The 12,484-nt window shown below is 40.2% G+C and overlaps 1 protein-coding gene across 1 annotated transcript; it reads left to right on the top strand.

Moving 5' to 3' along the window:
- Positions 1-2,391: 2,391 nt before the first annotated feature.
- On the top strand, positions 2,392-10,725 carry LOC104420939 (protein-tyrosine-phosphatase MKP1). The gene is made up of 3 exons (XM_010032716.3): positions 2,392-5,429; positions 8,464-8,648; positions 10,204-10,725. Exons 1-2 carry the CDS (start codon positions 2,934-2,936, stop codon positions 8,560-8,562), a joined length of 2,595 nt encoding a protein of 864 aa, XP_010031018.2. The 5' UTR covers positions 2,392-2,933; the 3' UTR covers positions 8,563-8,648; positions 10,204-10,725.
- Positions 10,726-12,484: the final 1,759 nt, after the last annotated feature.

The raw sequence follows: 12,484 nt of genomic DNA, 5'->3' as shown, positions 1-12,484 counted from the left end.
CCCAGGCGGCGGTCGCCGCGGCCCCAGGTCGGCGACCACCGGTCACCGATCGGGCGACCTCGTGACCCTCGCTACGACCCTCGCCCAGGGTTGCCCGAGTCGGGCGACCTCCGGCCTCTCGTCGCGCGACCCTCGCCGGAGGTCGCCCGACCTCGAGCGGCTGCGCCGCCGGCGCCGGATCTAACTTGCTTGGCGGCGTCGCCCCCGCGGTCCAAGGAGGCTCTCCTTTTTTGTTTAAAAATAAATAAATAAATAAATAAATATATATAAGGGTAATAACGGAAATATGAAAAATTAATGAGGGTAGTTTAGGAAGAAATAAATTATTTTCAGCATTTCCAAGGGGAGACTTTCATTTGAAAGCTCCTTCAAGGAGGTTGCCAAACACCCTATTTTTGGGTGAAAGGGCTTTAGGGCGTGGATGGGCTTTCTAAATGCCCATCCAAACGCACCCTTAGTCAAGCTCGCTCGTGATTTAAAATATATATTAAAGTTTCTTCGCAGAATTACTGGGCTTGAGCAGGCTCACAAAGGAAAATGCTTACCTAAGCCCACGAAAAATGTGCTCCAAAGCCTTATTTGCTCCTGTGGGCCTGGGTAAGCCCAAGTGGCGATTGCGTTCACAAAGAGTTTAAAGTTGTTTTGGGTTTACTTTGTAGAGTCGAGAGATAGAGTTATACTAATTTACACAAATTAACACTCGAAAATTTTGGACAAAACATTCATTAAAAGCCCATACCTTTTGTTTAGATGTATATCATGGTATAAAAAGACAGGAAAATAGTTATCTAAATAATCATGGTAATTGTATACAAATGTTTTCACATTTTGAGATTGAATTAAGTTCTCCTAAATTTACAATTATTAAATTATTTTATAGCTAATTCACATCTTTAAACAAATTCTTCTCTGCACATTAACACTTTTTTCTTCTCTCTTTCTTTTCATACTCATAAGGATATAAGTTTCGGTAACATGAAAAATATATAACTTACATTCAAGTCTACTAGAGATCCATGGACAACACAACACACATGTTGGGGTGTTTAAATTATTATTTTGTCGACAGAAAGAATATTATTCTTTTTGACATTTTTAATATCGTAGCGTTGACATTATTGAATTTCTTTTGGCAAGAATTAGCACGCTTGGAGTTTGTTTTAGCAAATGAAGAGATTATTTTTTATTATTGTGTTAATTAGCACACTAATTTACATATTACCTTCCCACTTTACTACAAAAAAAAAAAGACTAATTAGAGAAAAAAATGCAGAATTGCATCAACAATTTCACATTAAATTTTTAAAATCGATCCAATTGAAATTCAAAATTCTTGTAGTACTTGTTAGACTATTATTATTATTATTATTTTTTTGATGCCAAGGATTCGCCAGGCCTGCCGGGTTTACGCTAGGTAGCCCACTGTCCGTAAAGTGCACGGTACACATTGGACCAAGTGTCAATACCGATGGGAAACTAGCACAGAACCCTACGCCACCTACTTAAGATGTGTTGACAACGCAGAGATTTGAACTTATTCCCTCAGTCGGTAAGATAGTAGAGCTCAACCAACTACGCTACCGGTGGGTAAAAGCAAAAAAAGATGAATAAAATGTCTCAAAAGAGCAATTTTCTCCGCATCACATGGTAATTTCCTAGAAACTTTCTTATTAATGTAGTAAAATCAACTGGCATTGAGATTGATAAGTTTTGCATAATCTTCTTTGCAAATTAAATTCTTGCTATATTTTAAACTTTGAAGGGTTAATGTCGTAAAAAAAAAAAACTTAAAATTGGTATACTAATGTAACATCTACTTCAAATTAATTTTTGAGTCACGAAAATCCTAAACTAGCATATCCATAGTATATTTACCCCAAACTAATCTTTGTACTATAGGAAATTTCAAATTGATACACTTACCTTCTATTAGCTTCAATCCAATATTCTATTAAATCGCTGGTGCATGAACATGAATGTGAAACTAACTCAGATGATCAGCTCGTGATGTGGATCCGATGTGCAAAGTCAATATAAATGGATCTCCTGAACAATGTCACAAATATCCTTTTGGGAAAGCTAGTTTCGGAGAAAATAAATCGAGATTGGAAATTGGTAATTTTGTCCCGGTTGGGAAGTTTGCTAAAATCTCTAACTTTACCCCCACAAAGATCAGTTTTAAGATAGAAATGATACGCATGCATCTGTTCGAGATTTTTGACGGTATTAACTCAACTTCTTGTTTATATTGTGGGGGTTAGAAATTGCACAAGAGAAAAGAATCCCCGAACCAAAGCAAAGAGAAATATAAATTTTCAGCATAAAAAAAAAAAAAAAAAAACCCAAGTAGGGAAAATACTGTTACTACTCTCCCTTTCCCCCCCGCTCTCTCTCTCTCTCTCTCTGCATCTTCTTTTTCCCTCTCTTTCCCAGTCCCCTCTCTCTCTCTCTCTCTCTCTACCAAATCTCACTCCCAGCGCCTCTGTTGAGGAACCGACGAAACCCTAAATCTCCGGATCTCTCTCCTCGCCTTGTCCTCTCGCCCCGCTCTCCCTCGGCGGCTCGCCGTGAAGCTCCAGGCTTCCCGGAATTCGCAGTCCCGTCCCCCGAATCCGGGGCTCCAGATTCGCCTCCCCGCCCCTGCCTGCAGAAATTGGGGGTACGCGCATCGCTTGTCGTGCATCTAATCTCCCGCTTCCGTACTTGGTTTTTTTTTTTTTTTTTTTTTTAGGATTTTCCGCCATGTTCGATTCGGTATTACCCTTGTCGCTGATCTGACATGGGGTTCCGAGTCGTTGGATTCGCCGCCGCCGCCGCCGCCGCCGCCATGTTCGCTTGACTGCAGCGTAGGGGCGGGGGGACGGATTAGGGGGGTTCCGATTGTTTTTCGGGGGTTTTGCGCGAGCCCTAGGTTAGGAGTCTTGAGTTTGAGCATGGTGGGTAAGGAGGAGTCCACCGTCAATCCCCTAGCTCCTTGCCACATATCCGCTGCTCGCAAGACCTTCTGGCGTTCGGCGTCCTGGTCGTCCTCCCGGACCGCGCAGCAGAGCCCCGGCGAAGAAGGTAATAACTGCCCAGATTCGAATGGGAATGGGTCGGATGGGTTTGGGCAGAACCGGCGATTCCCTGCCCCTTTGACCCCGCGATCGCATAATAGCAAGGCGAGGTCGTGTTTGCCGCCGTTGCAGCCTCTGTCGATCACCCGGCGGAGCTTAGATGAGTGGCCAAAAGCAGGGTCTGATGATGTTGGTGAGTGGCCACAGCCTCCCACTCCCAGCGGGAACAGAGGTGGGGAGAGGTTGAAGCTTGATATGTCTGCGATTCAGCGGAACCCTGATAAGAATGGCGGGTTAGTGAAGAGGGAAAAGATAGCGTTCTTTGATAAAGAGTGTTCTAAGGTAGCTGAACATATATATCTTGGTGGGGATGCGGTGGCTAAAGATAGGGATATACTAAAGAGGAATGGGATCACGCATGTTCTGAACTGCGTGGGCTTTGTTTGCCCCGAGTATTTTAAAGCGGATTTTGTGTATAGGACCTTGTGGTTGCAGGATAGTCCGTCAGAAGATATTACTAGTATTCTCTACGATGTCTTTGACTATTTTGAAGATGTTAGGGAAGGACATGGGAGGGTTTTTGTGCACTGCTGTCAAGGGGTCTCCAGGTCAACGTCTCTGGTGATAGCATATCTTATGTGGAGAGAGGGGCAGAGTTTTGATGATGCATTTCAGTTTGTGAAGGCTGCAAGAGGGATAGCTGATCCTAACATGGGTTTTGCTTGTCAGTTGTTGCAGTGTCAAAAAAGAGTCCATGCTTTTCCTTTGAGTCCAAGCTCATTGCTCAGGATGTACAGAATTGCGCCACATTCGTCATATGATCCCTTGCATCTGGTTCCTAAAATGCTGACCGATCCTTCTCCTGCGGCACTCGATTCCAGAGGAGCTTTCATTGTACAGGTACCTTCGTCAATTTACATGTGGATTGGAAGGGAATGTGAAAGCATAATGGAAAGGGATGCTAGGGGGGCTGTTTGTCAGATTATGAGGTATGAGAGAGTACAATGTCCAGTGGTTATGATCCGGGAAGGAGAAGAACCATCATACTTCTGGGATGTTTTCTCTAACCTCTTACCCTTGATGGATAAATCTGGCAATGGAGTGTCTGCTAAGGAACTAATTGCCAGGAAAACTTCCTTAGGACTGAGAAAGGTGGATTTGTATGATGTAGATTTTGAAATTTTCAAGAAAGCAACAAAGGGGGGAGTTGTGCCTCCCTTTGCATCATCTGAAAATGAGCATGAAACCCATCTTCCAGCTAGAGAAAGCAGTTGGAGTGTGTTGAGACGCAAATTTGCCCCAAGTAATATGAAGGATTTCGTGTCAGCTCCTAAGATTACCCTGTCCAGGGTTTTCTCTGACTCCATGATGGTTGTACATTCTCCTGTGAACTGTTCACCTGCATCATCGACTTCATCATCGTCGTCATCGTCATCTCCACCTTATCTTTCCCCAGATTCCCTCTCTTCTGATTCAAGCACCAACTCGACGTACTTCTCCGAATCATCTCAAGATTCACCTTCAACAGCTTCCTATTCACTTCCTGTATCATCAACTTTGTCTAACTTCTCTAATTTGTCTCTCCATCGTTCAATGGCTATTTCTCAGCCTATGTCACAGAATCAGGATTATATTGACATCAACTTTCCTTCAAGGCCTCACCCTTTGTCAGTCTCTTCACCACTTAAGAAAGTCTCGCCCTCGCTTGCTGAACGCAGAGGTAGTGCATCTAGGACTCTAAAGCTACCAGTTGGGAAAGATAAAGCAACACAGGTTCCATCTATTGCTGTTCCCCCACAAGAAAATGGGGTCTGGGAAAATGGCAATACTTGTACATCACTTGAGCCGGGTCCTGACAGAGAAAATATCGTAGAAACAGGGGATGGTATGAAAACCAGGGAGAGGCATCTGGCTCTGGTAAGCAAGTTTCAGAAGCCTTGTCCTGTCGCTAGTGATCTATCTTCCTACAAAGTTGCTGGCATGCGAGCACAGAGTTGTCTAGGAAGAAGTGGAGAATTAGAAGAAGTTGGCGTTCCTTCTGTTTCAAGGGAAATTGATCAAAGTGTCGTAGAATGTAATGGGAAAGTGCGACCCCTCATATGTTGTTGGCCTAGTTTAGAAGAAATTGCGGCTTTTGGTAGGAGTGATCTGAATTCAGGAGCTGTTTTTGCTATCTATTGTCCAGCTACATGTTTAAAACAATCAAAGGAGGGGATTCTGTACTTTTGGCTAGGAAGTTCTTTTAATTGCAATGAAAGCAAAATTACAGTAAAAAGAAGGAGAGATTTAGGTGATGTAGAGAAGATTGACTGGAACCAAGTTGCACAGGATTTTCTTTTAGAGAAAGGCCTTCCGAAGGAAACCAAAATTGAGGTATGCACTATGACAAAGCTCTTGATCATTTCAAATGTCATCTATTGAAAGCCTTTTGTGGATTGGGGGTTCTATTTTGTTGCTTTATTGTTAAAGATTCCTCAAAGTAAAGTGCCATTGAAGGAAACAGAATGATGGAATCAACTGTTCTAAAACTCTATTCTTTCTTCTATTTTCTTGGGTTTGAGATGTTTTTGATGATTTAGTTCTTGGGGGGGCATTTATCCTGTTGTCTTTAGTTTCTTTAAGTAATTTCTACTTAGAAAATGCTTATGACCAAATTGGACATGATCAATGAGCATAGAAGCTACTTGAAGATAGCATGTGTTTGACGCTTTAGCTGACAATTAACTTGGCACATAGGTCTTTAGTCGAATTCACAATGTTATATAATGGATTTGTTGGACCAAAGGTGTGCTTATCGGGTGTTGTGGAGTTTTTTCTTGTATATAGCATGTTTTTGATGAATTACTTCTTGGGCTAGCATTTATCCCGCCGTCTTCAATTTCTTAGAAGTTTCTATTAAGATGTTCTTGACCCTGTTCGATATGTTAATCAATATAGAAGTTAAGAGCGCGTTTGGTAATGATTCTGTTTTGGAGAACAATTTTGATGAGAAATGATTTTTTTTTAATTTTGTTATCGGGAACAATTTCTAAGCAAAAGAATGCGGTTGATAACTTCTCAAAATTTCTATTTTCGGGATAGAAATACATTTGGCAGGATTTTTAGATTTTTTTTTTTATTTCTTTTATTATATTTTCTTAATTTTCTCTTATTCTTTTTCTCTTTGGCCCGTCGTTGGCCACGGTGGTGGCGGCCTCGCACCGGTTGGGGAGGCCAAGTCTCGGCCTCGCCTAGTTGTGGTGAGGCTTGGCATCTTCAGGGGCTAACGACGCTTCGGCGAGGCCGTTGGACCTTGTTTGGCCGTCGGCCATGGCCAAGGCTGATGACCAGCCAAAAGGAAGAAGATGAAGAAGAAGAAGAAGAAGAAAAGAAAAGAAAGAGAAGAAGAAAAGAGAAGAAGAGAGAAAAATAAAGTCTACAAATTGTTCCCGAGAATAAGAAATTTTTTTTTTTTTGCTTTTATTTCTGTTCCAAATCTATTCTTGGGAACAAAATAATATATATTTTTGTTCTGGAACAAAATTTTTATCAAATAGGTTTTTATTCTTTTTCATTCCCCCCAAACAAAAGAACGAAATAGTTATTCCGCAAAACAAAACAAATTTTACCAAACGAGCCTAATTGAAGATAGCTCTAATTTAATAATTTAGCTAATTATCTACTTGAAACATAGGCTTCCTAATTGAATGTACAAAGTTGTATAATGAATTTGGTAGACCAAATATGTTTGGTAGGATTGTTAGATTTTTTTGTCTTATAATTTTTTAATTATATTATTATATTTTCTTATATTTTATTTTTTTTTTTTTCATTTTCCTTTTTCTTTTTCTCTTTGGCTAGTTGTTGGCCACAAAGCGATCGGCTAGGTGAGGCTCGGCGAGCTTGCCGAGGCCGGCTCGGCCATGGCAAGCCTCGGCCTCACCCGGGTGGCACGAGGCTCGGCCTCGCCTCGCCTAGCCATAGCGAGGCTTGGGCCGACGAGCCTCACCATGGCTTAGCGTCTACGGGGGCCGGCGACGCTCTGGCGAGGTCGCTATCCCTCGTCTGGCCGATTGCCGGCACCCGGCCAAAAGGAAGAAAGAGAAGTAGAAAAGAGAAGAAGAGAGGAGAGAAAAACAATAGATTCTAGAAATTATTTCGGAGAGGAGAGAAAAAAATAGATTCTAGAAATTATTTCCAGAAATAGGAAATTACTTTTTTTGACTTATTGTTTTTGTTTCAAATCTATTTCCGGGAAAAAAAAGATAGATTTTTTGTTCACGAGAATGATAATTTTACCAAATGGGTTTCTATTCTTTTTTCATTTTCCGGAACAAAAGAACAATTTTACCAAATGGAGCCTAATTGAAGATAGCCTTTGACTTAATGGTTCAGCTTATTATCTACTTGAAACATAGGCTTTCTAATTGAATGTACAAAGTCATACAATGAATTTGGCAAACCAAATGTGTGGTTGTTGGGGTTTTATAGAGGATCAAATGATTCAGTCTTACCCTTGACTCCTAGCGGTTTTAGATGAAAATATGTGCTGCTAGGAGCTGGAGAAAATATTAACAGTGCGTAGAAGTGAAAATCGATAAACCATAAGCTATATGCCTCCTCACATTGCAGGGACTGTATTTTGCACATTCTTGGATCAAGAATGGGACCTTTCAAGTTTCTGCCTTTTTTTTTCATGCATGACCAGCACTTAAAGCTTTTGAAATTGATTTTCCTGCTGTTGTAATAATTTGACATCACTTTTTTTTCATATTGTTTGCTTGCTACGTTAATTGTACTTATTGTTCCTTGTGATTTGGTTACTCCAGTGTCTTGCATGCCCAACTTTTATGTTTTTTTGGCTCTTCTGCACTTTACTATTGAAGTAGTTGCAAGCATGATAGTGATTATAGGCTGGTCTTAACTTTTTCGAGGTTCTTCATTGTGGCTGTTTTTTTTTTTTTTATCTTTGTGGCTGTTGATGCCTTATATATAAACTATTGTTTGGAATATAAAGTAAAATAAACTGTTGCATACTGTATAGGGGTCTTCTTATTTATCTTTTTGATAATATATCAAATGACCAGGTAAGATGGATAAATAAATGGGTTACTTAGATGGTGAATCTATGTTGCGCGATTTTGGGTATTAAGAAATATTCATCATTGCCAAGGTAGCACGAGTTTACCTTTTTAATGATAAGCCATGTTCATTGTGTAATCATCTCATGTGGAGTTAAGCCTATCTTTGCACAATGATGGATATGTTTAATTTGCACATTTACTGTTGTTCTAGGTTTTGTCTCCTTTTCCATGAGTTCTTCCCCCTTTAGCATTGTAGACTGTTTGTTTTATTATAACAGTCAAAACATTTGCTAAAATTGATTTGGTTCCTAAATGTTTTTTTTATGCCAAATGCTCCTCAACAGATTCTTATAGAAGATCAGGAACCTGAAGAATTTCTTGCAATTATGAGATTGATCAGGAACACTGAACTTCAGAAGGGACTGAGTAATCAAGTAGCTTAGCAACCAAAGCAGCATCTTCGATCAACTGGCTTTATTTTGTATGTCAACAACCTGCACAGGAGCCTGCTCTTACAGTAGTCTTAGAGGTGATGATTTTATTTTTTAAGTAATTCTCCTATCTCATCATATGAATTAGAGAGCATTCAGGGTTGGTGACCCAACTTTATGTAATTTTGTAGTAATCATGATTTAGAGTATAATTTGACTAAGAGATTGTTGCTCATTCTATCATATAACCTCATGGTTTCCTCCAACTCTTAAGAAGATAAACTCTTGAACATGTCCTGGAACTGTTGAATCTCATTTGCATGGAGTTAGAAGAGCGCGAGTTTACATAGTATATTTGCATTCGTAAAGGCTTGCTGTCATATCTTTTGCCATTTGTTTTGATAACCAAGAAATTTATGGAAATACAACCAAATTCCTACTGAGTACACAGGAAGTCCACATCTAAAAGAAACAGCTAACTAGAAAACAAGAAGACATTGTGAAAAAACTGAAGGAATAGAAAAAAGGTAGCCAGTCAGTGCCTGGTTTAGAACAAGGCTCTTTAACTTTTGACAGTTCAGTTCCTATAAAATTTAGTCACTATTTTTAAAGAAATAAGTTCCACGTCAGAAAAAATGAGATCTTTCCGTGTTTTCTTTGTAAATGCGAATCTTCTACGCTATTTTCAGATAGCATTAAGTTCTTTGTGAATATGAATATTCTTTTTAATTTTTAATTATATGCACGCAAGACCAGTCAACCATAATCAAGCCCTACTGACTATTCTGCAATGCCTCAGATTATCATCAATAAAATGCTTACCATGTGTAGCAAGCAAAGCAAAGAATGCAACTTAATCTTTACAGGTTGTTTAAACAGAATGTTGAGAATTGAATTACAAAACAAGGCATTATAGAAGGATCTGCCATATATAGCAAGATAATAGTTAATGTGGAAACTTTGTGCACTCTGTGGAATTATTGCATGGATGCATTTTCTGTCATGATCTGCGGGAACAAGTGAGAAGGAGGCTTCTTTTGATCTTAGATTGATAAATCATCTTTTGGGCATCTTTGGATGATTTTCATGGTTTAAGTGTACGACCTGTATGGTAGTGACTGGTTCTGAGAGTACTGTTTAAAACTGACTGATTTGTCAGACGAGACCATGGGCTTTTTCCCCTTTCCTTTACAAAGTTTGAGATACTTGCTAGTGTGTTGGGTTGGCACTAGGTTTTTCAAATGAGCATACTTTCCTTGTCTTTAGCATTACTTAAAGTTCCATTTTTCCATGCTATGATCAGATCTTAAAATTGAGAGTGGACACACAAGAGCTTGATCATGTCAGGTGTTCTATTATGTTATATCAACATTAGGTACTTTAAAAGCAAACCTAGTGCACTAGCTTGCTTAGAGTCTTCCATTTTGTCTATTATGTGTACTTATGCTGTTGAGAAATGTTGTGGCAATAGGAAATTTAAATTTTTGGCTTGCTAAATCTGAAGGTTTAAGTGAAGTATTCACAAATTGAAGCAGATATTTAGCAAACAGGTTTTGAAATTTTTGTTTGTTTGAGCAGGGTAGCTCTCCCTGCATAGTTGCCGAGCATTGTTGCAATGTTTTTGACTCTCTTCTTCCTCTGGTACTTTTGCAGGAGCGTTGGTCTTTGTTCTTCAAGGCATTTTCCTTGTTGTACATTGCGGTGACAGTGTTGGCTATTGAAACTTCTCGCTGGAGAAGGAACTGACCTGGATCTTGTATATTCATTAATTTCAGGAAAAGATACAGATGTTTCTGTGCAAAGATGCACTCTCTTCTGCAAATATGTCCATCTCATTTCCTTTTGCTGGAAGCAGCCCGAGTAGTATCACCTCTGCATTCTCCTAGTTGTAACTCATGGCATGCAAGTAAACATGAATACTGCATTGGCAACAGTCTAGAGGGTGGTCAATTGTTATTAACCGAGCCATCAGACACACGTGTTCACAACCAGATCTAAGCTCTAGAGATCACCCTGTTGATCATAGGAGGTCCGTTCTCTGCAGTGTACAAAGCAGGTCATTTTCGTTTCATTTAGATTTTCAGAGGGAAAATATCAGGACAGATGATAAGAAAGGCTGAATTAGTTTCTTCTTCTGGGCATGGAAAGTCACAACAGTTGGCATGGTTTATTATACTTAATCTTCACAGTATTATCGTCGGTGCCCATTTTCATATTTTGAAAGAAAGATAAAAGAACTTTGACGAAAGACGTTCTAAAAGAAATACGAAACAGGGACTGGTCAATACTCGATGATTCAGTTTCTTGGTTGAAATAACACAGATGAAGCGCAGGGAAGACGGCATTTAGCAGATGAGAGAACAATTTTCTTCTTGTCGATGGAGATGGAACCGTTTACCTTCATCTCAAAATTGAAATGAAAATAAATGCTTATGTAGTTGGGATGATTGCGTAGGTGGTTATTAATTCAAGGGAAATGAGCTACTCCTCGATGAAGTCGGCTTGGATGTTTTCCCATAAACCGGACTCTTTACTATTTCGCCATACCCAAGGTTCTACCTTTTGCGCTATATATACTCGCATTTCAACTCACCAAAGTGCCAACGTGAGTTTGAATCTTTTTCCATAGCCTGAGTTCTTCCTCCCCTAAGCACAATCCAATCCACCCAGAACGATAATGGCGACAGGCAAACTGAGCTTGAAGCGTCTGGTCGACAAGTGCGACTGAACGGTGCTCTTAGCTGAGGCGGACAAAGATTTTGCCGACTTCCTCCTCCACATCCTCGCATTGCCGGTCGGGCAGGTGATCCAGTTCCTCACGAAAACAGGCATGGTGGCCAGTTTAGGCAATCTCTATGGTAGCCTCGAGAAGCTGCACGATGTGTACATCGAATCTTCCAAGAAAGATTTTCTCTTGAATCCCAAAGCACCCGCTCCGAAATCCCATTTCTGTTGCCTGAGACTTCGTCCTTAGATTTACCACCCGAAAACTACTACAGGTGCCTTTCCCGTTCGAACACTGACTGTTGGACCTACGTGGCTGAGGACCCTTCTGCAATATGTCCTAGTTGTGGAAATTCCATGAACCACAAATTCACTCTTGTCGAATCACCGGCTGGTACCTTACGGCTACTGCGGCTTCACCAGCTGAGTCGGACGGCAAGGGAGGTTTCGTGCAAGGGGTGGTGACGTACATGGTAATGGACTGTCTGGAGGTGAAGCCGATGTCGACTATTTCGAGCATTACTTTGCTCAGCGATTTCTACGTGAAGAAGATCGGGTATCTTGAGGAGAGGGTAGTCAGCTTGGGAGTGGACGAGATAAGCCCATGCCATACCTTGCTATTATGTTATGTTTAGATTCTAAGAGTCCAAACTTTATGACGCAACAGTTCATGTGGAAAATCCATTTTGGGAGACGAAATAAATTACAAACGAATATCGATCGATGTGAGTTATTCACAGGAAAAAAAATTATTGCCTCTGTAGTCTGTACCACAATATTGATTAATCGAACTTTTAGATTTTGTACAATCATTTAAATATTAACAAATCTATTAAATTACTTGCTTTGTAACTTTGAAGGGTATAAAGCTGCCGAGGGCTTCATTGCACTCCAAGAAAGTTCTCACTGATGTTTTCTTCGGTGAGAAAAAATGAGAGAGATCGTGGTGAGAAGAAGTGAGAGAGATCGTGATCAAGTGGATGCCATTGAATTCATTTAGAGAGAGAGAGAGAGAGAGAGAGAGAGAGAGAGAGAGAGAGAGAGAGAGTTTATGAAGGGATAGATTCTAATTTTGTGACTGGGGTTTATGCAAGACTTTTTAGTGCGGATTGACTTTTTAAGTCTGAAGTATTCTGGGCGTTATGCAAGACTTTTAGTGCGGATTGATTTTTTAAGTCCGAAGGATTTTGGAGATATTGACATGTTTATT

This window comes from Eucalyptus grandis, chromosome 10 (assembly GCF_016545825.1).
Source record: "Eucalyptus grandis isolate ANBG69807.140 chromosome 10, ASM1654582v1, whole genome shotgun sequence".
In the NCBI taxonomy this organism is placed as follows: domain Eukaryota; kingdom Viridiplantae; phylum Streptophyta; class Magnoliopsida; order Myrtales; family Myrtaceae; genus Eucalyptus; species Eucalyptus grandis.
Note: the sequence above shows the minus strand (reverse complement) of the source record. Positions and strands in the feature narration are given on the sequence as shown.